General features: G+C 28.7%; 4 protein-coding genes across 11 annotated transcripts; 2 read left to right on the top strand and 2 right to left on the bottom strand.

Annotated features, from left to right (window-relative positions):
* Positions 1-3905: 3905 nt before the first annotated feature.
* LOC140669880 (venom acid phosphatase Acph-1) lies at positions 3906-10623 on the top strand. 8 transcript variants are annotated; one of them, XM_072900067.1, is made up of 7 exons: positions 3906-4015; positions 6885-7662; positions 7732-7848; positions 8169-8382; positions 8672-8880; positions 9704-10045; positions 10228-10623. In XM_072900067.1, exons 2-7 carry the CDS (start codon positions 7570-7572, stop codon positions 10504-10506), a joined length of 1254 nt encoding a protein of 417 aa, XP_072756168.1. In that variant the 5' UTR covers positions 3906-4015; positions 6885-7569; the 3' UTR covers positions 10507-10623. The 8 variants fall into 8 exon arrangements, with proteins under 8 accessions (XP_072756168.1, XP_072756165.1, XP_072756170.1 ...); XM_072900064.1 differs by having other exon boundaries at positions 3907-4015; positions 6858-7662; XM_072900069.1 differs by lacking the exon at positions 3906-4015 and adding an exon at positions 6150-6513.
* A 67-nt stretch (positions 10624-10690) lies between these two features.
* Positions 10691-16210, bottom strand: LOC140669877 (uncharacterized). Its single transcript, XM_072900060.1, has 6 exons — positions 15905-16210; positions 15692-15839; positions 15334-15618; positions 14723-15018; positions 11257-14562; positions 10691-11140 (listed from the first exon to the last, which is right to left on the bottom strand). The coding sequence occupies exons 1-6, from the start codon at positions 15941-15943 to the stop codon at positions 10691-10693; spliced, it is 4524 nt and encodes a 1507-aa protein (XP_072756161.1). The 5' UTR covers positions 15944-16210.
* A 39-nt stretch (positions 16211-16249) lies between these two features.
* LOC140669882 (mitochondrial import inner membrane translocase subunit Tim13-B) lies at positions 16250-18265 on the top strand. Its single transcript, XM_072900072.1, has 3 exons — positions 16250-16513; positions 16650-16718; positions 17014-18265. Exons 1-3 carry the CDS (start codon positions 16409-16411, stop codon positions 17110-17112), a joined length of 273 nt encoding a protein of 90 aa, XP_072756173.1. The 5' UTR covers positions 16250-16408; the 3' UTR covers positions 17113-18265.
* Positions 17548-23119, bottom strand: LOC140669879 (uncharacterized). Its single transcript, XM_072900062.1, has 6 exons — positions 22851-23119; positions 22642-22695; positions 21927-22196; positions 20985-21765; positions 20669-20877; positions 17548-20539 (listed from the first exon to the last, which is right to left on the bottom strand). Exons 1-6 carry the CDS (start codon positions 22944-22946, stop codon positions 20471-20473), a joined length of 1479 nt encoding a protein of 492 aa, XP_072756163.1. The 5' UTR covers positions 22947-23119; the 3' UTR covers positions 17548-20470.
* Between the last annotated feature and the right edge of the window lie 46 nt (positions 23120-23165).

Genomic DNA, 23165 nt, shown 5'->3' with positions numbered 1-23165 from the left:
AAAGTGGCCTAAATATCTGCGAGAGATCTCAGGATTTCCCAAAGAAGGATATTCCGGAGCGTCATGAGTTAATAGCGAGTTTCGAGGAAAACTGCAAAAGTCGTCGTTGTATTACACGGAAATTACACGAATGTTCCGAGAGCATGTGTTGAATAAATGGAATATCCGTTAAAATTTAATTATAGTTTTGCTTATTATATCATTGCGTCACAATATCAGTATTAAAATATCGTGGATTACGTACTTGTTGCAATAAGAAAAAAAAGAATATTTGATTAAATAAAATATAGTTAGAATAGTTTAATTATAAATCAATTTTTTTAATACATTAGTCTATTTCTATAAAAATAAATTATGGAAATTAAATTTTCTTTTTTACATAATTTCCTTATTATTCTTCTTTTTTATTTGCCAGTCGTATACTTGAGTTTTTGAAAGAATCTTTTTATTAAATTACAAATCGGGTCTAGTCTATATTTTTCATTTAATGATATAATTAATTAGAAAATAATTATGTTCTATAACAGGAACATAAATGTTCGCCCGTTCAGTTTAGATATCATTTTGACAAATAACTATTACTTAAAGAAAATTGTGTCGCTATTTGGACAATTTTACAAGGTAATTTTTAATTGTAAATAAATGTAATAAATTTTACATTTAAACTATTCTCACACATATTTAAATATTTTAAATGTAATAAATTTTACATTTAAAATATTCTCATACATAAAATATTGTGACACTCTTTACGATGTTGAAATGATTTTTATTATGAATTTAGAAATAAATCATGTAATATGTCATTTTTATGTCTGTGGAAGATTATTCAAACAATATTATATAATACATGAAGCATATTAAGGGCGTCGCGTAGCATTTATATCTTTTTCTTGATATTATCTTGCTTGGAAAATAATGGAACGATGAGATGTTATATAATGTAATTCTCTATCATAATACTCTATTTGTATTGATTGGTATAATTTCATGACATAATTCATGTTCTCATAGGCATTCAATATTCTCAGGATACTTGTGAAATATCTGCTAATATAATGATAACGACTCTTCCGTAATTTTTAATGTAATTTTTTCGATGCTTGAAATTAGTTATATTTCATACTAGGCTATTTTTATTACATGTATAGTGTAAATAGTAATATTAAGATAATGTTGGAAAATATTTGTAGATTATGTCACACACATATATTTAGTATTATACAAATTAATAATAAATAAATTGATAAATATATCTGGAGTAAAATCGTCATATAAATAAGGTATGTGGAAAAATTGATTAGATAATAATTGTGAAACAATAATTACGAAAAAAAAATGAATGGATATCACAAAAAAAAGAGTTTCTGGCATAAAAATGATATATAATCCTACTTAGAAGAAGTATGTAAAGTTAAATCAAATTGTCGTCCCATTCTGCATTAATTCCTCCGTTGTATTTATTTCACATTCTAAGCAGCTGTCATTTTAACAATATAAATGTTAAGAAAATTAGTAACTGCATGAGTGATTTTATTCATTACAAAAAAATTAAAAAAAACTCAACCATAAAATTCAATTTAATTTTACATATTTCTTTCAAACACTCTCTTCCATATTGTATAACTTACAGTGACAAATTATTATATATATATTTTTGTCTTAATAATATAATTTTTGTTACTACTAGAAAGGAATCTGTAAGTCTAAATCAGATCACAATACATTTACTGTCGTGTTAAAAAAATTATTTTCCGTTGATACAATTTTCGTATTCTGAAATATTTCATGTATTGCACGTATTGAACAATATCGGCGATTATTCTAAAAAAATGCATTTACAAAGTATGTATACTTGACATACTTGACATTCTTCTGCTAAACTAGGTTGCATAAATGCGATAAAGTATAATTTTTAGATAATGTGCACTCGTTCTTTTCGTACGGATATGCAAAAATGATCGTAACGAAGACACAGAACAATTGCCTCGTTTCCACAAACGTAATGGCTATTCAATTGCTTTTGCTTGCCTATTCAAAAACAAGATTATTAGCATATTATCCATAATAACACGATTGTTTGCACGAATATCAAATTATTATACCAAGATATACTAAAACAATAGTCGAAAAAATCTGATGCTTGTTTTAAAAATTAATATGTAATATTATTTTAGAAAAAAACCTATTGTTTTTTTATAATTTTTAAATTCTTTGTTTGTATTTATTTATATTAACAAGTAGAGTAATTATTATAATTTTGATTGAGAGATTGATTTAAATTTCTTAAAATTGTTTCGCGAATAATCAGAATTTAAGAAATAATTTAAAAGATAAATAATTTTAATCAATTATTATTAATTTGTAATCGCTAGTTAAAAAGTTATTATTTCTTATAATTATTTTAGATATTGTTTCTAAAATAATGTAAAACAAATTAACAATTGTAAAATAACTTTCATAAAATTTAAGATAAATAAATAAAAATAATTTTGTTGCAATATTTAGTTTTATAACAATACGTTTTTATGCATGTATTCGTAAATACGAAAACAATCCGCAAACCACAATCAGATAATGCATAAAGGATGTAGATAAAGTTTATTTACGTAATTCGTTATATAAATCACATGTGTCAACCGGTATAATTGAGATGACATTAATAGAAATCCGAAGGATCAAACAACTCCAGTTTAGAATTGCAACACATGTAAAAACGTTTACGTCACAAACAGCTTTTTGTCTGAGCTACATTAATGCGTCATTCAACATTTGCGTATTCATATTACGTATAAAGTTTACTTTCTCTAAAGAAAAAAAACCGTCTAAGAGATTAAACTGTCAATCTGTTTTTAACGTTAATCTATATCATTTATGTCCAGCAGTGATAATAATTTTCATACACAATTGACGTAATTGACGATACAAAATTATTTTTCTGTCTTTATACGTCAAAATTAATTTTAAATTAAATATACAAACAATTATATTTTTTAGAGATCATAAAACTTTATACAAAGAAATGTTCAAAAAATTAATTCTATTTCTATTCCAGATTGATAGATTTCTTAATTATATAATTAAACTTAATTATTTTCTTATCAAAGATATATCAAGCTATAAATAGTCTTCACGTTTACAAGCGATTAAATACAAATGACTTTCGGCGAAATACGTTTTCCTCATAATGAAAACAGAAGCCTTCAGTAAGCATAAAGCAAAAATTACTTATCGAATCACGCAAATCGGGAATGCCCAATTGAGTGATTTGTTCGTGATTCTGTTTTTCCCGCTACCAATGCGATGATAACATCATTCGTTTAAGCAGTTACTAATTACGTGAATGACGTGATATTGACAAAATTTGTGGCCTAATTTTAAAATTGAAATGACTCTGTATATACATATATTTGAATACTCACGATATTTTAAAAAGTGATTTATTCTGTTATCATTAATATTATTATTAATATTATTAATATTATTATTATTATTAATAATTATTATTCATATATATCATTATTAATATTATTATTAAGACATTGTCATTAATATCAGAATATTTAAATAAGTAAATACAATTTTGTAATATTTTTTAAATCTTATTTTTACATTTATGTTAACATTTTTATATCTCAGAATTATGACGTGCTTGATTTACGCAAATAATGTTATTACTATTTATTTTTTGTAATAAATAAAAATTGAAGGAAAAAATGGCATTGCAATATTTTATCGATAGAATGCAATTGTGGCATGCAAACAGCATTATCATATAAACTGTTTAATTCTTCTGACTATCTAAATTATTTTCGCCTTGAGTTTCGTAAGACATCACTAACGTAGTACTATTATCTGTAATTAACGTGCATCGTCAGCGTCGATTCCGCTTTTTTTTGCACTAACGTACATACATTAGTAACACATTGCACGTGCGATACGCATGACTCACGTTATGGCATAACATCAAATAAATCAATAAAACGACGATACATTTATATATATAAATTAATATGTGAGTAGATACACATTATATACAAGCATTGATTTCATTAGAGAAAAGAAGGTGGTTATGAACTAGAAGTGGGATTATGAAATTCACGATATCTTGTATACTTTATATTGAATTCTGAAAATAACCGTTCAAATTACTTCTTTACATATTATTTAGACATTATAACATGGCCACTGTTCATCAATATTTATTGTGTTGTCATAAAAGCTGCATTTCAGTATTGCAAGTAACCGAAAGTTTTATAGGTGTGTATTCTTTACGTCATTTTCAGAAATACGTCGGGTATTAATTTTGTAACTTTAGTGTAACTTGAAGGGCATGAATACGGCTTTCAAATGATGTAATTGAATTTAATGTTTGATGTATGTATACATGTATTTGACGCGTAAATATTAAATTGCCTGCGTCAGGGTTATGAGCCACTCGAGTCCATTACATTACATTAGTCCATTACATTTGCGATTTCTGCAAATAATGAAAAAATATCTTTTCTATGTAATATTTATCAGTTATACTTATTATATATATTGTTTATTATATTTTTATAATGCGTAAAGTCGCAAAAACCAAAGATTTAATTTTTCTTATTTTTTACACGACGTACTTTTTATTCTTGTGTAAACCGTTGTGATACTGAAGTGCAAAAATATGTCTAAGAATGACAATTTTTCATTTTTTAAAAATAAAAATGATTTTATAAGAATCTGTTGATAAGATCCCATATCCCCCTACAGGTTCCATAACCGCAATCCTTTTTCCCTCTTCAGTAAATCGTTAATTATGTTTGTTATATATATCCAAGAAACTTATAATATAATTGGTAGAATTCTACGAGTAACAAACTTGTACCAACAAGAATTATGTCACATAAATATTTATTGAGTTATTTAAATAAAACAAAATAGTAGTCCATAACCACCTCCTTTCCTCTAATATAATGTTTTAAAAATATATTTGAGAGATAATAAAACAAATTTTTCCTTTTTGCCTGTCTCTTCTTCTATCTCTATCTTTTTCTTTCTGATAATAATTTTTCATATTATTATTTGTCACAAAATATATATATATATATATATATATATTTGTATACATTAGAAACTAATAAAAAATATTTTACTGCGCATGATTCTACATGAAGCACATTTTCCTTGATAAGAGAGACCGTATGTCTCCCGATAAGTTCTGAAATTATTACATTATAAAATGTAATCTAGTTGCTATGAAAATTATTATCAGCTTTATGTTATATTTTTTTTCAACTTTATTTTGTTTATACTGTAAGAAAGTACATTCGAACAAATTATGGAAACTATAAAATGCCATTGTTTATTATATATACAGTACCAAAGGCCAAAAATATATCACCTTTAGGATTTTTGAGCATAAATTTAATTTAATTTACTTACTTATAAAATTAATTTTTTATATTATTAAAATTAAATTTTTATATTATTTTATGAAAAATATTTTATTTGGTAAGTTGTATTTACTATCAAAACATATATTATAATATTATAAATATCCGTACACTTTAAATAAAATTATACTCAAAAATACTAAAGGTGATATATTTTTGGCCGGTACTGTATGTCTATATAATGTTTATTATATGCAAGTATCAAATTCACACTGTAAATTGTAACTGTTATATTGATATCTAATAGTTTATAATTCTAATCTATAATCTATCTATATTACGTAATTTTAATACTTAATTTCTATTATAATTATTAATAAGAAATTGTCGTGAGGTAAAAATTGTATAAATAAATATTCTCTCTTCTTTAAAAAATTATACATTATTTGCGATTGCAATGCTTCTATAATTAGTGTAAATACTCTTAATTAGCGATTTGTTATTTATTTCACGTAATTTTATCACTTTTTGATCTTATAATTCTTTAGCTAATAAAATAATTAAAATTATCTGTTGAATACAAAATTATATTTGAGGACACTTGTGTATTAGATGTTATTAAACTTTTTTTAAGGAATTATTATTATTATTAGATTTTGCTTACACTTTTACTTATTTAAGATTAATATTTTCATATATATATATATATATATATATATATATATATATATATATACAAGTTTATCGTAATCTTTCTCTATGTATATACAAGTTAATCGTACTACTTTATTAAATTCTTTTTGGACCATCGCGTTTATTAAAATAAGATATTTGATTTAATATCTAATTGTCGAATAAATTCCGAGATACCTGTCTGGCATCTTATAGTCAGAGTCACATAATTGTTATCGTTATGTAAACATAAATGAAAACAGGAATGCACGCAAGAGGTAAAGCATTTGAATCGCAAGATGTTCAGTTTCTTTGAGGAGAGGAAACGTGAACAATCAAAAGCTGTACATTTCGAAAGTACCATTTAAATCGCGAATCGTAGTGCGCGGAGTGATTCCTTTAGGAGATTCTTCAAGCTGCTAATTCTTTTATAAGCTTTTTAAATTAGTGATTAACGTTTCTGATTCATGTGTGTTTAAATATTATCTTGCAATGTAAAACTTATTTATCAGTAATATGTGATTCGATTATAATTTTTTTATTTTGATTATCCCATTTTGCTCTCTAATATGTGAAATATGTCAAGTATGATATAATCGAGTTATAAAAAGAAATAAATCGATGATTTGAAAAAAAAGTCGATGTACCATTTACAAAGAAATAATGGATAAGTGAATTACATACAAAATTTACACACAAAAATTTCAGATATGACTAATTAAATCGGAATAATAAATCATTGCAGTGACGATAAAGAAAGCGAAAGAAAATATCATAAATCACGTTAGCTTGTCGCATATGTTTTATTTATAGGTGCTCTGATAATTCTGTGTTTATCAGTCAGACGCGGATACAAGTGGTCACGATTACTTGCACCCTTCGGAAGCTTCGCGGGACAGACCGATTGTCCCTACGGATGTGGACTCTCTATGGAAGTGAACGAGGAAAATTCTTATCTCGAATTATAAGACCACTGGCAAATACGACATCTCTATGTTTTTAATCTTCATCTCTAAATCCATTTAATTATTAAAATAAAGAAAAAAGTTATCAAAATAAAATAAATATATCTATATATAAATACACATATACGTATCATAGATATACACGTACACGCGTGTCAATTTATAAAATTTTCTCTGTAAAACACAAATTTTTAATTAAACAAATATTCCAAAAGAGAGGAGATATCAATTTATTGTAATTAAAATTCGACACAAAGATAAAAAAAACTCAAGAGAAAGTAATTTTACTTATCTTTGGTTCGGAGTTTAATTATTATTTACGACAATAATTTCTTCTTCAATTATGTTATATACTTGTATTATCTTTTACTAATATCCAATGCTACTTGCGAAATTTTTTGTAATGCCGTTCGGTCACATTTATCATTGTTGACAAATAATTCAGAGCTTATCTAGCTCCCTTGTCTTCTGTCACACACAAACATTGATTATTAATTTTATACAATTGTATAAAGTATACATACATATATCTACATCTTCCGAAGAACAAAAGTGCAAAAATGAACGAGTTATATCTCTTCTGCGTTAAATTTGTATTATGCATCTTCATAATTCCCAGTTTAGCTGCGCCAGAACTAAAATTGCTGCATGTGGTAAGTACAAATCTTTAAACGTCAGTGTAACGAAAGGCATGATATAGATATGTTATTTATATGTCACAGTTGTTTACACATAAATTATATGTGCCGAAGGAAAATGACGCGGAGAGTAACGTGACAAACATTCCGGAAATTTTGTTGTACCAATACTTTACTTCCGCCACGATGGAGATGCCGACAGTACGTGCGATATTAATATATTCATTCTCTGATATATATATAAGGAATAATAACGATATATGAAAGCTCTCTAAACTTAATTAATAATAATAAAAAATATGGTTGGGTACATGGTGTGGAGAGCTGTAAATTTGACATTAAAAATTGAAAATTAAAAATAAAAACTTAAGAATATTAAGAGTACATGTAGTTTATTTCAATATTCTTAATTTTTAATTTTAAAATTTATAATGTCAAATTTACAGCTCTCCACACCTTGTATCTAATCATATTTATTATTATATCTAAGGAAATTTTTTGTAATTATTGTTTATGAGCAGAAGGCGAATCTCAACATGTATAATCTCGGGATGTATCTGCGTGAAAGGTATGATGAATTTTTAGGGAACACGTATACGTTCGATGTTTCAAAGATGCATACGACGGAGTATGCGTTATCAATGCTATCGGGCCAGCTTGTCAATGCTGGCTTGTGGCCTCCCGCGACAAATCAAATATGGCTTGCAGGTTTCAACTGGCAACCGATACCGTCTGGTTAGTGAATAAATAGAGTTGTTTTTCTTAATCAGCACAGAATAATCTTTTCAAATAAAAAATTAAAATATATATTTGCAAAATTATTTTTTACACTCCTTAAAATATATATAAATCCTAGATAGATTATTATTAAATATTATTATTATATAAAAATATGTGAATATAATATATAAATATGATAACATGAAGTATAGATTTGATTAAAAAATATATCCGAATTGAAAGGTTGTGTGTTTAAATTATAAGCTTATTCCCTCACCTTATATAAATAGAAAAATTTTTGCAGAATACCAGAACCTTGAAGAGGACACGTTACTGTTAGGGTTTCTGTGTCCAAATTTCATTTCACAAGTGGACCAAGTGTTGCGAAGCACTGAGATGCAAAACAAGACAGCAAAATATCAAGTTTTATTCAATTATCTTTCCCGATACACTAGCAGAAATATTAGCACCCCAACGGATGTAGCACTCTTATACGCTGCTTTAGAAACTATGGTAAGCCTATAAAAAGAAATCAAAATTAGATAATTTAATTATAAAATCTACGTTTACCCAATAATTAAAAATTTAGAATTCTGACTGATAGTTACACAATTAATTTTTTATTATAATTAGCAAAAAGAGAAGTTAAGTATATATATATATAAGTGAGAGTGTGAGAGTGTGAAGAAGATGAATGCAATCGGGAACTTTTATTTACTATAGATAAGGAAAATAAGTCACTGGGTAAAGAGTGAGATAAAAATCAATAAAGATAAATGTGCGAAAAATTAATACGAAAAGTCAAAACATTTGGTTACCGCATTATAATTTATAATTTTAAAAAATTCACTTAATTTTAATAAGAAAAGAATAAAAAGAAGATATACGTACTATTTGAACTGATTCTCTGAACATATTAATAATGCAGTAGGCAGATATTCTGAGATATTCTGATTGCCGGTAACTCGCAAGAACATACGCAAAGTAGGAAGCACCTCATATTGCGTATTTATATTGCGTGCGTTTCTTCCAGTGATTGCCTATCGATAATAATTCAGATATTAGTTTATGATTGCGCTAGTTATTTTTTTGGATGATTTTTGCAAAATTGATTTACAAATAATTTTTTTAATACTTAAATAATACTTAAATGGCATTTTTTAAATAATATTTTATAAATAAAAATTGCTAACATTAATTAATTAATCTCTCTTTTTTTCTATTGTTGAATCTTATACATTAAAAATGTTAATACACATAGATTACTCTATTATTATAACTTATATTTTATCAGCGATTAATGTCGAGTGATTAATTAAAAAATTTCTTATCTCAGGCTGATCAAAATAAAACATTACCTAATTGGGCGATCGATGTGTTTCCCGACGGTGCCATGTACAACGTCACTTTATTAGAGTATGATCTCCTTTCGGCGACTCCTCTGCAAAGGCAGCTTAACGGTGGAACTCTTTTAAAAGAAATTATTGGCAATTCGTTAAATTACAAGATAGGTGATTTATCGAAGGAACGAAAAATAATATTGTACAGCGGCGGCGAGAGAAACATTATCGGGATTTTGAAGAATCTCAATCTCTGGTCGCCTCACATACCCAACGAAGCGGCAGCGTTGATTTTCGAATTGTATTTTGATAAGGCTACAAATGTTTACGGAATGAAGGTGACATTCACTTTTTATTCTCTTTATATACATATTTATTTTGTCTCACTTTTGCGACTATACATATCTTGTTACATACTACTATACATATATACAAATTGTTTAAAAATTCATCATTTTATTTCTATACATATATAAATTAAAATTATTCTCGTAAATAAACAATATTGAAATGATTTTAGATTAATTATTACACCGATGGAGCGACGATCTCTCTGACTCTACCAAACTGCACAGAAATATGTCCATTACAGACTTTAATAAACATTACTTTCGATTTGATACCAGAGGATCCACAATCTTTATGCGGATGGCCCGTCAAGAATTTTATAGAAATGGAAGATCAATTAGAAGAGAGCAAAGAAATCGATATCACGGATTGCAATGGATCCGTTTTGTATCATAGCGAAAAATTACTTTTAATTTTTATCTCATTATGCTTTGCATTGTTTAATGTTTAGAGATAATATCTGACTCCTGCAATGTGTTGTGAAACAACATTTTACATATAACTCATTAATAATATAAAACTTCATATAATAATATAAAATAAACATTATTTAATTGTTAAACACTAAGAAAGAAATTAGATATAACTTTTTAATATAATGACTGATTTGTTAAAAGTATTATGTCATACACATGTTAAGCCGAGATTAATATGTGATATAACGAGAACGAAACATCGGTAAATTCTATCAAATGCTTCACGGATGTTACTGTAAACTCTTGTAATACATTTATCCATTTTTTCTCAATAGCATCCAGATCGAAGCTTGAGTATTCGACTGTCTCATTTTCTGTATAGCGCATCTTCCAAAGATCTCCAACATAAGGTATCGCATCTTGCACAGGTTTTTTGTTTCTCGGTACAAAAATACGATATTTTCGCAAAGCATTGTCTAGCGCATAAGATACCAAATACAATTGATTTATGTCGATTTCTGCAATCCTTTCGTTATCATTCAATGCGACGATCAATACATGTTGGAGCGTTTTTAAAATCGTAATCAGATAATTGATTGTTTTGACACATATTGACAACAGGTTACAAAATTGAAGAATTATTTGTATGCGATTTATCCATATAGTTATCTAAAAAAAAATAATTAATATTTATTATAATATATATAATATATTATAATATGATACTTGTAAATAAAAAAAGAAAACGTTAATATATAATATACACGTATAATATTATGACATACCTCAATTTCTATACTTGTCAGCATCTCGTCCAAAGTTTCAATTATCGCCTTTTCGATTTCTTTTATACATATATCAGGCTTTTTTTCCTTTCTAAAAATATCTACTATATTCAACACTGCGTTTACAGCTTGTTCTTCCAGACTATCCTTCCAACATCCATGTATGATATATTCTTGCGCTGTTTTCTTGTCACAAAGTGTGGAAAGAATTACCTTAACTGATGCAAGAATTACGTGTTCTGCATTTAACAATTCTACATTAAAATCCAACCATCTGGCAGAGATCACTTTATCTTTGTTCTTCTGTTTTTTCTTCGACAGATTCTTCACAGGTTCTGATTTACGTTCCTTTGACGAAAAGCCTTTGAAGAAAAAAAGTTTTTCTGCAGGAAGTCCTTTATTATTATTTATTTGTATATCTTCAGGATCAGTACCTGATTCAATAATTATTGAAGATGTAACATTATATGAGGAATCGAAAATATTCTTAAGACTCGGCGTTTTATTTTGATTTCCCTTTTTTTTCGTTGACGGATTCTTTGCAGGTTCCAATTTACGTTTCTTTGATGAAGACTGCTTTTTTGCAGGAAATCCTTTATTATTATTTTGTATATTTTCAGGATCGGTACCTGATTCATTATTCATTGAAGATGTAACATTATATGAGGAATCGAAAATATTCTTAAGACTCGGCGTTTTATTTTGATTTCCCTTTTTTTTCTTTGACGGATTCTTTGCAGGTTCCAATTTACGTTTCTTTGATAAAGACTGCTTTTTTGCAGGAAGTCCTTTATTATTATTTTGTATATTTTCAGGATCGGTACCTGATTCATTATTCATTGAAGATATAACATTATATGAGGAATCGAAAATATTCTTAAGACTCGGCGTTTTATTTTGATTTCCCTTTTTTCTCTTTGACAGATTCTTTGCAGGTTCCGATTTACGTTTCTTTGATAAGGACTGCTTTCCTGCAGGAAGTCCTTTATTATTATTTTGTATAACTTTAGGATCAGTACCTGATTCATTAATCATTAAAGATGTAACATTATCTGAAGAATCGAAAATATTTTTAAGACTCGACGTTTTATTTTGATTTCCCTTTTTTTTTTTTGACAGATTCTTTGCAAATTCTGATTTACGTTTCTTTGATGAAAAGCCTTTGAATAAAAAAAGTTTTTCTGCAGGAAATCCTTTATTATTATTTTGTATAACTTTAGGATCAGTACTTGATTCATTAATCATTGAAGATGTAATATTATCTGAGGAATTGAAAATATTCTTAAGACTCGACGGTTTATCTTGATTTCCTTTTTTTTTCTTTGACAGATTTTTTGCAAGTTCCGATTCACGGTTTTTTGATAGAAACTGCGTTTTTGCAGAAAGTTGTCTTTTATGTACTGGTTTTTGTATCAATGAAGAAGAGATATTTACTTTTTCGTGCTTTTTGCGTGGTCGCAAATTATAATGACGGCTAATATTAGCATTCGGTACGTGTTTATTGGGTGTAATAGGTTTCGTTGTTATCGCAACGTCGTAATTAAATGTCTCCTCTTTTTTCTTTGATAGATTCTTCGCAGGTTGCGATTTACATTTCTTTGATGAAGACTGATTTTTTGCAGCAAATTGTCCTTTATGTACCGGGTTTTGTATCAATGAAGAAGAGTTCTTTACTTTTTCGTGCTTCTTGCGTGGTCGCAAATTATGACAGTGCCTAATATTAGCATTCGATACGTATTTATTGGCGGTAATAGGTTTTGTTGTTATCGCGAGGTCGTAATCAAATGTCTCAATTTTCGATGTACTGTATGCACTGTCATAATCCTGTTTTGTTTCGTTTCCTTTTCGTTTTGAAGTAGAATATATACTTTTGTCCTCAATAATTTTCTCATTTACTTGTTGAGTTAAATTTTTCGATAATGTCTGATCATATTCAAAAGTTTGATGCTCTAGCATACTATCGAAATCAAAATCATTATTAAAATTATATAAAGTTTTCGATTGCATTCGATCGGTTTGAAAATTGTCAACATCATGATTTAAAGTAGAATAAATACATTCGTCTTCGATCATTTTCTCATTTATTTGTTGAGTTGAATTTTTCGATGATGTCTCATCATATTCAAAAGTTTGATGCTCTGGCATACTATCGAAATCGAAATCGTCATTGGAATCATGTAAAGTTTTCGATTGCATTTGATCGGTTGGAAAATTGTTGGCATTGTTCTCTTCCTGACGTGTCATACAGGAAATTGGAGAAATTAATTGAGATAAATTTATGTTTGAATAATTAGTTAAATTAATGAGATAATCATTTGACGTTTCCATTTTGTCAACTACATAATCGTATTGGCTTGTCATGGGCGTAATGCACTCATCGTTAATTTCGTTCAAAATTGACTTGCAAGATTGACATCTTGTTAGCGAAACAACAGATTTATATTCATTCGAAATATCAACATCATTTTTTGAAGTAGAACAAATACTTTTGTCTCCGATAATTTCATTGTTTACTCGTTTATTAGAATTTTTCGATGACTGTTCATATTCCTCAAATAATTTATTCAGGTACACCAAGGAATCATTACCTGAATTCAAATAGGTATAGGGGTCTTCATCTGAATCCATAATCATATAAGATTTTGATAAATATTCTTTCTTTTTTTCTTGATTTATGATGACATCAGTACTTATTTTCATCTTCGAAAGCTTTGCGACCACTTTATTATCTTCCAAAGAAGATGTAAAACTCGATGTTTTATTTTGTATATCTTCAAAATCGGTATATAATTTATTACTTATTGGAGATATAACATTATCTAAGGAATCAAAAATATTTTTAAGACTCGACGTTTCATCTTCATCTCCACTTCTTTTCGTTAACAAATCCTTCACAGGTTCCAATTTCTTTGACAAAGAATGCTTTTCCATAGAAAGTCGTCCTCTACATACCGATGTCTGTATCAATGAAGGAGAGACCGTTATTTCTTCATGTTTTTTGTGAGATTGCAAACTATAATGATGCTCGATATTAGCATCCGATATGCATTCATTGGCAGTGGTAGATTTTGTTATTATCGCGACGTCATAATTAAGTGTCTCAATCCATGTACTGTATGCAGTGTCATCAACCTGTTTTTCAGCAGCGGTATCACTCATCGGTGTACAGAAATTGTTACCATTGAACTGATATTCGAAATTGCCGTCATCGTAATCAGATAAAGTTTTCGATTGCACTTGAGAGATTTGAAAATTATTGGCATTGTCTTGCTTCTGAGGTGTCAACCAAAAAATTGGAGAAATTACCTGAGAAAAATTTATATTATTTAAATAGTTGGTAAAATTAGTGAGACAATAATCTGACGTCAATAATTGACATTTTGTCAATTACACTGTATTAGCTTGTCATTAGTGTAATACATTCATCAATTTGATTAAAAATTGATTCGATAGATTGATATTTTACCGGTGAAACAAATCCATGTACTTTCGAAACGTCAGCATCATTCTTTGGAGTAGAAGAAATTCTTGTGTCTTCGATAATTTCATTATTAATTCGTTTATTAAAATTTTTCGATAATGTATGCTCATGTTCCAAAGTTTGATGCTCTTGCATATCATTAGATTTCTCAAAAAATTCATTCAAATTTGATAAGAAATTTTCATTTGAATCTGGAATTATATAAGGTTTTGATAAATATTCTTCCCTCTTTTCTTGATTTGTCATGACGTAAGTATTTCTGGTTTCTGGTTTCGCAAGTTCTGCAACAGATTCATTTCGATCTTTCAGAGAAGATACAAAACCAAACGTTTTGTTTTGTACATCTTCAGGATATATGATATATGATTTATTAATCATTGGAGATAAAACATTCCATGTGGAATCGGAAATATTCTTAAAACTCGACGTTATAGATGCTTCGCCGTTGTTGAGCATCTCAAATATTGATAAAGTTTTATCTATTATTATTTTAAGAGATTCAACATTATATGTTGAATCATGATTAAAAACCCTTTGAACATCATCGACATGTCTATTTTTATAATTATAGTTGGGACGTACGTTACATTGCTTACCAAATAACTGTTGCAATTTTTCGACAGGTATTTGAGGGACACAGGCAGTGACGGATTTCAACCAAACTATAGCTTGAATAAAACTCAATTCAACTTCACATTTTCCTATAAAGCTGGGTATCCTTTTGTAGTATGACGGAAATACATTCGACGATGTTTCAAAAAGCTGTTTGCAACGGCACGTATTAGGGCCTTCGTTACGAACGTTCGTATGGACGAATCTAGAATCTCTTTCTGGCAATAATGCCGCTTGTTTCTTACTCTCGGTGTGAGATAGAGTATAGTCTAAAATAAATAACGATTTCATTATTTCTTTAATATGCACAAAGTGAAAAACAAACGAAATTAAGTTCCTTACGTGGGCAATATTTTTCCTTGAAATTACCCGAGTCATTACTTTGCAAAATTTGACCGACATCATAAGATTCCTTTACTACTAGTTGTAATTTACGAAAAAACATTTCTATATCCTTTCGACAAATCTGGGTGTTCGAGTTTTTAGATCTCTAAAAGCCAAGATAAAGTTTAGTACATAAATTTATCAACAATGAGAAATATTGCAAATATTTACCATTATCTTTTTAGTCCTCTGTTTGGCTTTATTACCCATTTTTCCTTCTCTCTTGCGTTTACAATCGTTTCTAACAATTTCTTACAATTTGAGATGTGTTTCTGATATATTGCGATATCTCTTCCGTATTTGATTGATTCACTGAATCTTTTCTTATAATAGAAAGAAAAATCTATAAAAAGCGCACCTCGTAAGCAAAGAATTCGAGAATTTTGAATTTTGCAAATGGCGGTGGTCAAATTTAATGACCGAGAGATAGAAATTTCCGCGTGATATGATTGGATCGTAATCAACCAATTACGTTAAAAAAAGAATTACGCACGACGCGACGAAGGATTCGTGTAAACGGGACTTGAGGCACGTGCTCTCGCTTGTGGAGCCGAAGGTGAGGTTAGATGTGATTCGTAAAGTCCTATCTGTAGGAATAGGAGATAACACAATAGGACTCTTTTACAAATTTTAATTCTGTCATTCACAATATAACCCCGTGACATTTTAAAAAGAATGGACGCGTTAACCCCGGGGAATTTAACGGGTTCGCAGCGGGAAGAGCTGATGCAGCAAGTGAAACATCAAATGGCCATCGCCAATGCCCAAGAACTTCTCACGGTATCCTCTCATTATATTACGATTTTATTAATATTTTATTATTTTATGAATATTTTAAATTTATCGATAACAATATTATCCCGTACAGCTGATTTCTTCTGACTGAATGTTGCATGTTCTTATTGCTTGTTTGCAGAGAATTACGGAAAAGTGTTTTAAAAAGTGCATAAGCAAGCCGGGCACCTCGCTGGACACTTCAGAACAGGTAAATTTTCTATAAATTGGAAAGATACAACGAGAATTTTCACATGAAAAAAATCTTCGAGTTTTCTCTTTCATACAAAATTAAATTCATTAGAAATTTTGAAAGAGACTTCTACAATGACAGAATTGATGTAAAATTTTTATAAAAAAGAAATTTATCATTTCTCTTTGCAGTATAAATTTTCATTAATTTTTCTGAAATAACATTGCTAGAATTTATTTTTATTTATCAAATGATATTTTGTCTTATTTAGACTGATCTTTTTAACTTCATTAACTGACTGATTTGTTTACAGAAATGCCTAGCGATGTGCATGGATCGATACATGGAATCTTTTAATCTTGTATCAAAAGCATATGGTGAACGAATCCAAAGAGAACGTAGTAGACTGTAAATATGAAAATTCATGGAAATATATTGTTACTTGATATCCATACTGTCATTTAATGGCACAATTGATGGATCATAGTGTTCATTAGTTATTACATATTTTTTCTTTTATACAAAATTCATACAAAAAGTATAAAGTTCATAAACGGTAAAGTATAATTATAATTTTCACATAATAAATTGAATATAATAACTATTGTAAATTATATATGATACAATTAAAATATACTTGTAATATAATCTCACTATTGATAATTAAAAAAGTGCAGAAGCTCAATTACTTTATTACAAAGTGTATAATAGTGATTACATATTTTATGTAGTAATAAAAATATCTTTGTTAATGCGCTGTAAAGAAATACAATGCCTATCATTATAACAATTGTAATGGAACAAGCTATCTTTATAGGAGTGTAAATTAATGAAAAAAAGTAGACAATTGCAAAAGAGAAAAATCTTTATAAAATAAATAACATATACATGTGTACTGAATACATATTATTACATTATTACTTGAAAATCATAAATAAGTAACATAGGTGTTTTGTAAAACCCACAATATTCCACAGTATTCTTATATATTTTTGCATTCTTTATAATTATCTCATACACACTAAAAGGCACGGTATAGCTACCAATGTTTCAACGTGGTTACAAAATAATTATCTGCGACTGTGATATTATAGAGAAATATAAAGCAGGTTATTATCATAATTATTAATACTTTGTTTGCGTGAAATTTCAAACTGTGGATTATGAATAACTATGACTACGGTTACCTATATATCTACCCCGAAAATAACGAGTTTGTCACTCCATTAAATGTGCATTTAAACACCACTGTGTGTTATATATCTACGTACATTTTTCGTAATAAAATTATTATTTGAATTAATGTATTATTTGTGTGTATCGGATATGTTTTTCTCATAAAAGCTGCAAACAGTATATCAAAAGAAGATATTACTGATCCTCGAATATAAATAAATATAGTCAAAAGCATATTATGAAAAGTATTGCAAGTAATTTGCATGCTAATAGCATCTTCCAACATTTTAATCTAAGTATTTAAATATTTTTTAAATACTCTCTGTTGCAAGTGAATTGGAGATGTAAAAATAAAAAAAAAATCAAAAACAAGAATAGAGAAAAATAAAGATGAATAAAATAGATATGCAACATATAGTCTAAATATATTGACGTCTTATAGTTAAACAAAGTCTTTAAAAGTCGCATAAATAGAGATGTCCGCACATACCCTGCAATCAATTTCACTAACTTTATGAATTTCCTGCGTGTAGCTTCGAGAATTCAAGTAAAACCTCTGTAATTGTTCTTGTAGTGAATATATAAAATGCTTCTTAAATTACTTTCTTATAGTCTACGAGAAATACTTATACCTGTAAACGTGCTTGCTAATGGTAACAATGCAACGACTATCTTAGTAACAATGGAATGTATCTATCTTCTAGATTATACAGAGTGTAGGAATGTTCAAATGCAGTCCTGAATCCCATTCTTTGTAAAATTATTGTATCGATAATAGAATGTAACCACGCTGATTGGCCACAGGAATACACCTGGTTTTTTTAAATATATATTATCGGGATAAATGGCAGTTCGAACTAAGCGATTCCGTTACTGTGTATGAGTAATCGCTATCAAAATAAACATTTATCTCGCAACATTTATGTTGAATGTGATAATTTATAAATATATGTGTATATATATATATATATATATATATATATATATATATATATATATATATATAGTGTAGAGCAATAATTAAATACAGTATTATACAGGTATGTAGTAAAAAATGCTGCAAATATTTGAGCACAGTATTTCTTTGATAATTCGTCATTAACATCTAAATTGTTATGTGACGAATACCATTCGGTTTTGCTGAATTAAAAATTAAAATGACGGAATTTCTTCGTTCGAACCAGACATAATTTCTAATATCGATAATATTATTAGCCAAAGAAAATTCTTTTGTGTAAAGCTGGCTGGCTATACAATTTTTACAAAAAGATTTTGATTTGTCAAGCATTTAATTGATCCACCTTGAGTTGTACTTAGTTATTGCATCTTATATGGGGAAGTCACAAAATATCTGTATTAAATGTTTTCCTTTCTTTTCAATTTGATTTGGAATTAATGTTCTAATTTTTTCGGAAAATTAATATTCTAGTCTACAGCTTTCACTAATTATAATTTCCTGCGAATCATAGATGCAAGAAAATATATAAGCACCTAATCTTTTTTTTCTTTTTTCTTAGATAATGTTAACTCTCATAAATAAGTTTTTAGCTTCAAACACTTAGCACCATTATGTTCGAAAAAATAATTTGATGGATTTTTTTAGGCAATCCATTTCTAGACGGACGATTTCCTGATATTGTTATATCATATCTTTATATAAATGAGGTAATGGATAATGTTCAGTCATAAAATTAAGGACAAAGATATTTCAGTTAACACAACAAAACGCTAAGAGATTTCCTAAATTAAAAAAAAAAATAAAAAGAGAGAGAGAAGCTAAGTTACTAAAGAAGCAGTAACTCTTGCGTTTGACTCTTCTGTAATATTTAAATTATCATAACTTGTGTAATATGCTCGTATGAGTAATAATACTAGGCATATTTTTTACAACGTAGAAGGTAACCTGTCTGAAGTTGAATGAAATAAATATTTATTTCAATATATTTTCAACATTGTCAATATTATTTTTTTATATAAAAATATAAAAGAAAATCTTTGAAAATATTATGATTTTCTCTCTCATAATTGCATATATATATATATATATATATATATATAACAATTTAATATAATTTTGAGTATATTTTTCGTCTTCTTTGTTAGTTCTATAATAAATACTGCAAAAGATATTCTTTATATAATAAATAATAAAAAAATAATAAAAAAATACATTTTATATATCAGTGTTTATTAATAACAGAATTGATCATATTACTGCTCTTCAATGATATATCTCAAACAACCCATCAAAAAGATTGACGATACTTGTTTGAATATATGTATTGTGAACTGTAACAGTTTTGGACATTACTTATTTTTACAAACTGTACAAAAATATTGTATTATTTGTTGAAATGTGCATTCAGACATTTTCCTTCTACGTTTCTTTTTGCAGCGCAACTTATAAGTATTGAGCCACAGCTTGGCAGTGCCATTGTCAGAAACTATGAATCAATTCTACAAACTCTTACAGTAAACGGCATGGATATCCGCGATGCCCTAACAATAGAGTATCGATCTCACCAATGTTACATACAAGAGTAACATCTTTTTACAACGGATCTGTGTAGCGACGATTGAAAATTACATTTCTTCTATGTATAATCCGCGGTAATACCAGTCGTAAAGTTTGATATATTCTTATCCGTATTTGTATCTTCAAGCTAAAATATAACGATTCTATAATTACGTAATTCATACGGGAGAAAAATATATATGTAGTTGCAATTGTAACAGTATATCCCCCTCTCTTCCTTCCTGTGATCACGTTAATTTAAATTTAGTTTACTTACGCAGGAAGTACTACTTAAGATTTCATCCATTTCTTCAATTTCCTCACTTAAATCTTCACTACGGGCACTTTGAGTTTTATCCTCTTTCTTCATTCGCAACTTGACTGGGCTATCTGTCTTGTCTGGCTCCTTACAGGGACTTTGTTCGTTTGCACTACCTGATGCAGATGATACAAAATCTTCTTCGTAGTTATCTATAACATCTGCAGCTGTAAAAATGTATCTCTTTAATATTTTTGCAAAATTAGAGTGTGCTACATATTATATATATATGAAACTGTATATATTTGTTCTATATTATATTTTTATAACTTACCAAGATCAATATTCATTAATTCTTTCAGATCATTGATGTTGGCTTTTTTACCATTCAATGGAGGCAAATCGCTGAATATAGAATTGGCTTTTTGATTTATAGTTGGCAAGCTTTCTAGAAAAGGCTTAGCTTCATTCATTGTACTAACGATTTTGCGCTCACCGCCGACGATAATCTCGTCAAAATATATAGTTTTCCCAAAGTTACTTCCCGCGTTAATCGGTCTCTTACTTTGTACATTATTCTCTATGCTTAACTCCAAACTATTTATACTATTTTGTTTAGTTATATCCTTTTGATTTGCTTGTGTATCGATTACTATAGAGTCATCAAACTTAATTAAGGATTCGGATTTGCTGAATGGATTTATTCGATTTGATGTAACGATATTATCAGTCTCCTGTGCCATGTCGTTTGTCGTCGTACATTCGCCGTGACTTGTCGTGCTTTTATCAAAATTTATATTATTGTTCCTGTTACCTTCAATTCCATCAATATCCGTTGTGTTCTCCCTGAGAGAAGATTGAAGTTTATCCGACGTATCTGTTACAACATCAACGTCGGTCGGTGGATCTTTGCATTTCTTGTCTGTTATTGTCACGTTTATTGGAACTTTTGGACTCTGCTCGGAAATACTTTCCAACTTTTCAGAGAAATCATTGTCATTTGACGATGACACGGATTCATTATGTATTATTTTGGGAACAGATACTTCAAACGTCGTGTTTGCAAAATGTGTCGACGCGTCGTCTGTTTCATCGTGTTTCTTGCTACTTTTATTCTGTAAAAAAGAGATAAAGATGTAACTAACACATAATGCTGAAACATTCCTTCTTATTCTTAGTGGTAAAAAATATTAAAGATAATCAAATATTACAAGATAAAATATCCTTTAATTTTAGAATTACATCAAAATAATTAACTTAATTTAAAAAATACTACCTTTTGTGAACTATTAAAGGCACCATTGATGCTACTTTTCAGAATTTCCCCCAGCAATGGCTCAGTTGAGTCGATACCTAATTCTTCGCATAATTTATTTCTCCCTGCATAGTTATATTCTTTCCCTAAGTATGTCTCCGGATCATATACAGATATTGTATAATCAAGACCAAAGTATTCTAGGAACTCCCTAACCAAGGAAAACAATAATTTTCCTTCTGAATTAGACAGGTACTGCTTTACAGTTTTGTTGAGAAGTGGCTCAGGATTCTGAAACATTCAATTCAAATCTGTCAAATAGTTCCTAATTATATATTCACTGCTTTTCTTTTACAAATTTCAAAAATAATAATTTAACTAATAAAAATCTCATATATATATATATATATATATATATATATATATTTATATACATACACATATATGAGTTAGATGTTACGATACAAATATATTTTTGTTTGAAAAGTAGATACGTATACTCACAATTCTCTTTATAGGAATTAATAATTGTACAGTATTTATGAAAAAATGTTAATTTCTGTGTACAAAATAAATACAACAGAAATAACACAATGTCTGTATATTACTTATAAACGAGACACCCTGCATGTATTTTGCACGCATGAAAACCCGTTACGACCAATCAAGCACAAAGAATTGTAAACAGGAAGCTTTCTTTTTACACTTTATTGCGGCACGCTCGACCAACACCTACCATAACCGAATCCTGTTCCTCGAGTGCCAGGAACACGCTCGCCCTGAGTTCGGCCTGTAAACATTGTAAAGGGGATTCGATAAAGTGTCAAAGAAAGGAAGAGATCTAGAATTAACGCAATCATTTTTGCCCACTCGTTCCAAAAACACGTCTAACCTACAAAGACTAGTATATTTTTTTTTTCGCGACATAGTTTTCCCAGGACGCACCCGTATCTTGGCGAGGACGCCGTTATTCTCCAGAGTCTGGACCACCAAGTCCCGTAATTCCGTGTCCTCCTCCATCGAGATGTTCCCGTCTATCATGATTACAAATAAAAAAAAATGCGCCAACGAACACTCAAGAGATGTAAATATTTACGCTTTCCATCGCGTGTCTACTTTTTCGCGGATGCGATTCTGCTTAGGGATCTTTTGTCACATCCTCGTGATCTGGGAATTTTCTTTTCTTTAGATCGGCGAATCGATTTGAAAAGCAGAGAGAAGCAAACGTCAAGAGAGTGTCACGCTACCGTTTTTCGTACG

This window comes from Anoplolepis gracilipes, chromosome 10 (genome assembly GCF_047496725.1).
Source record: "Anoplolepis gracilipes chromosome 10, ASM4749672v1, whole genome shotgun sequence".
NCBI classification, from domain to species: Eukaryota; Metazoa; Arthropoda; class Insecta; order Hymenoptera; family Formicidae; genus Anoplolepis; species Anoplolepis gracilipes.
Note: the sequence above shows the minus strand (reverse complement) of the source record. Positions and strands in the feature narration are given on the sequence as shown.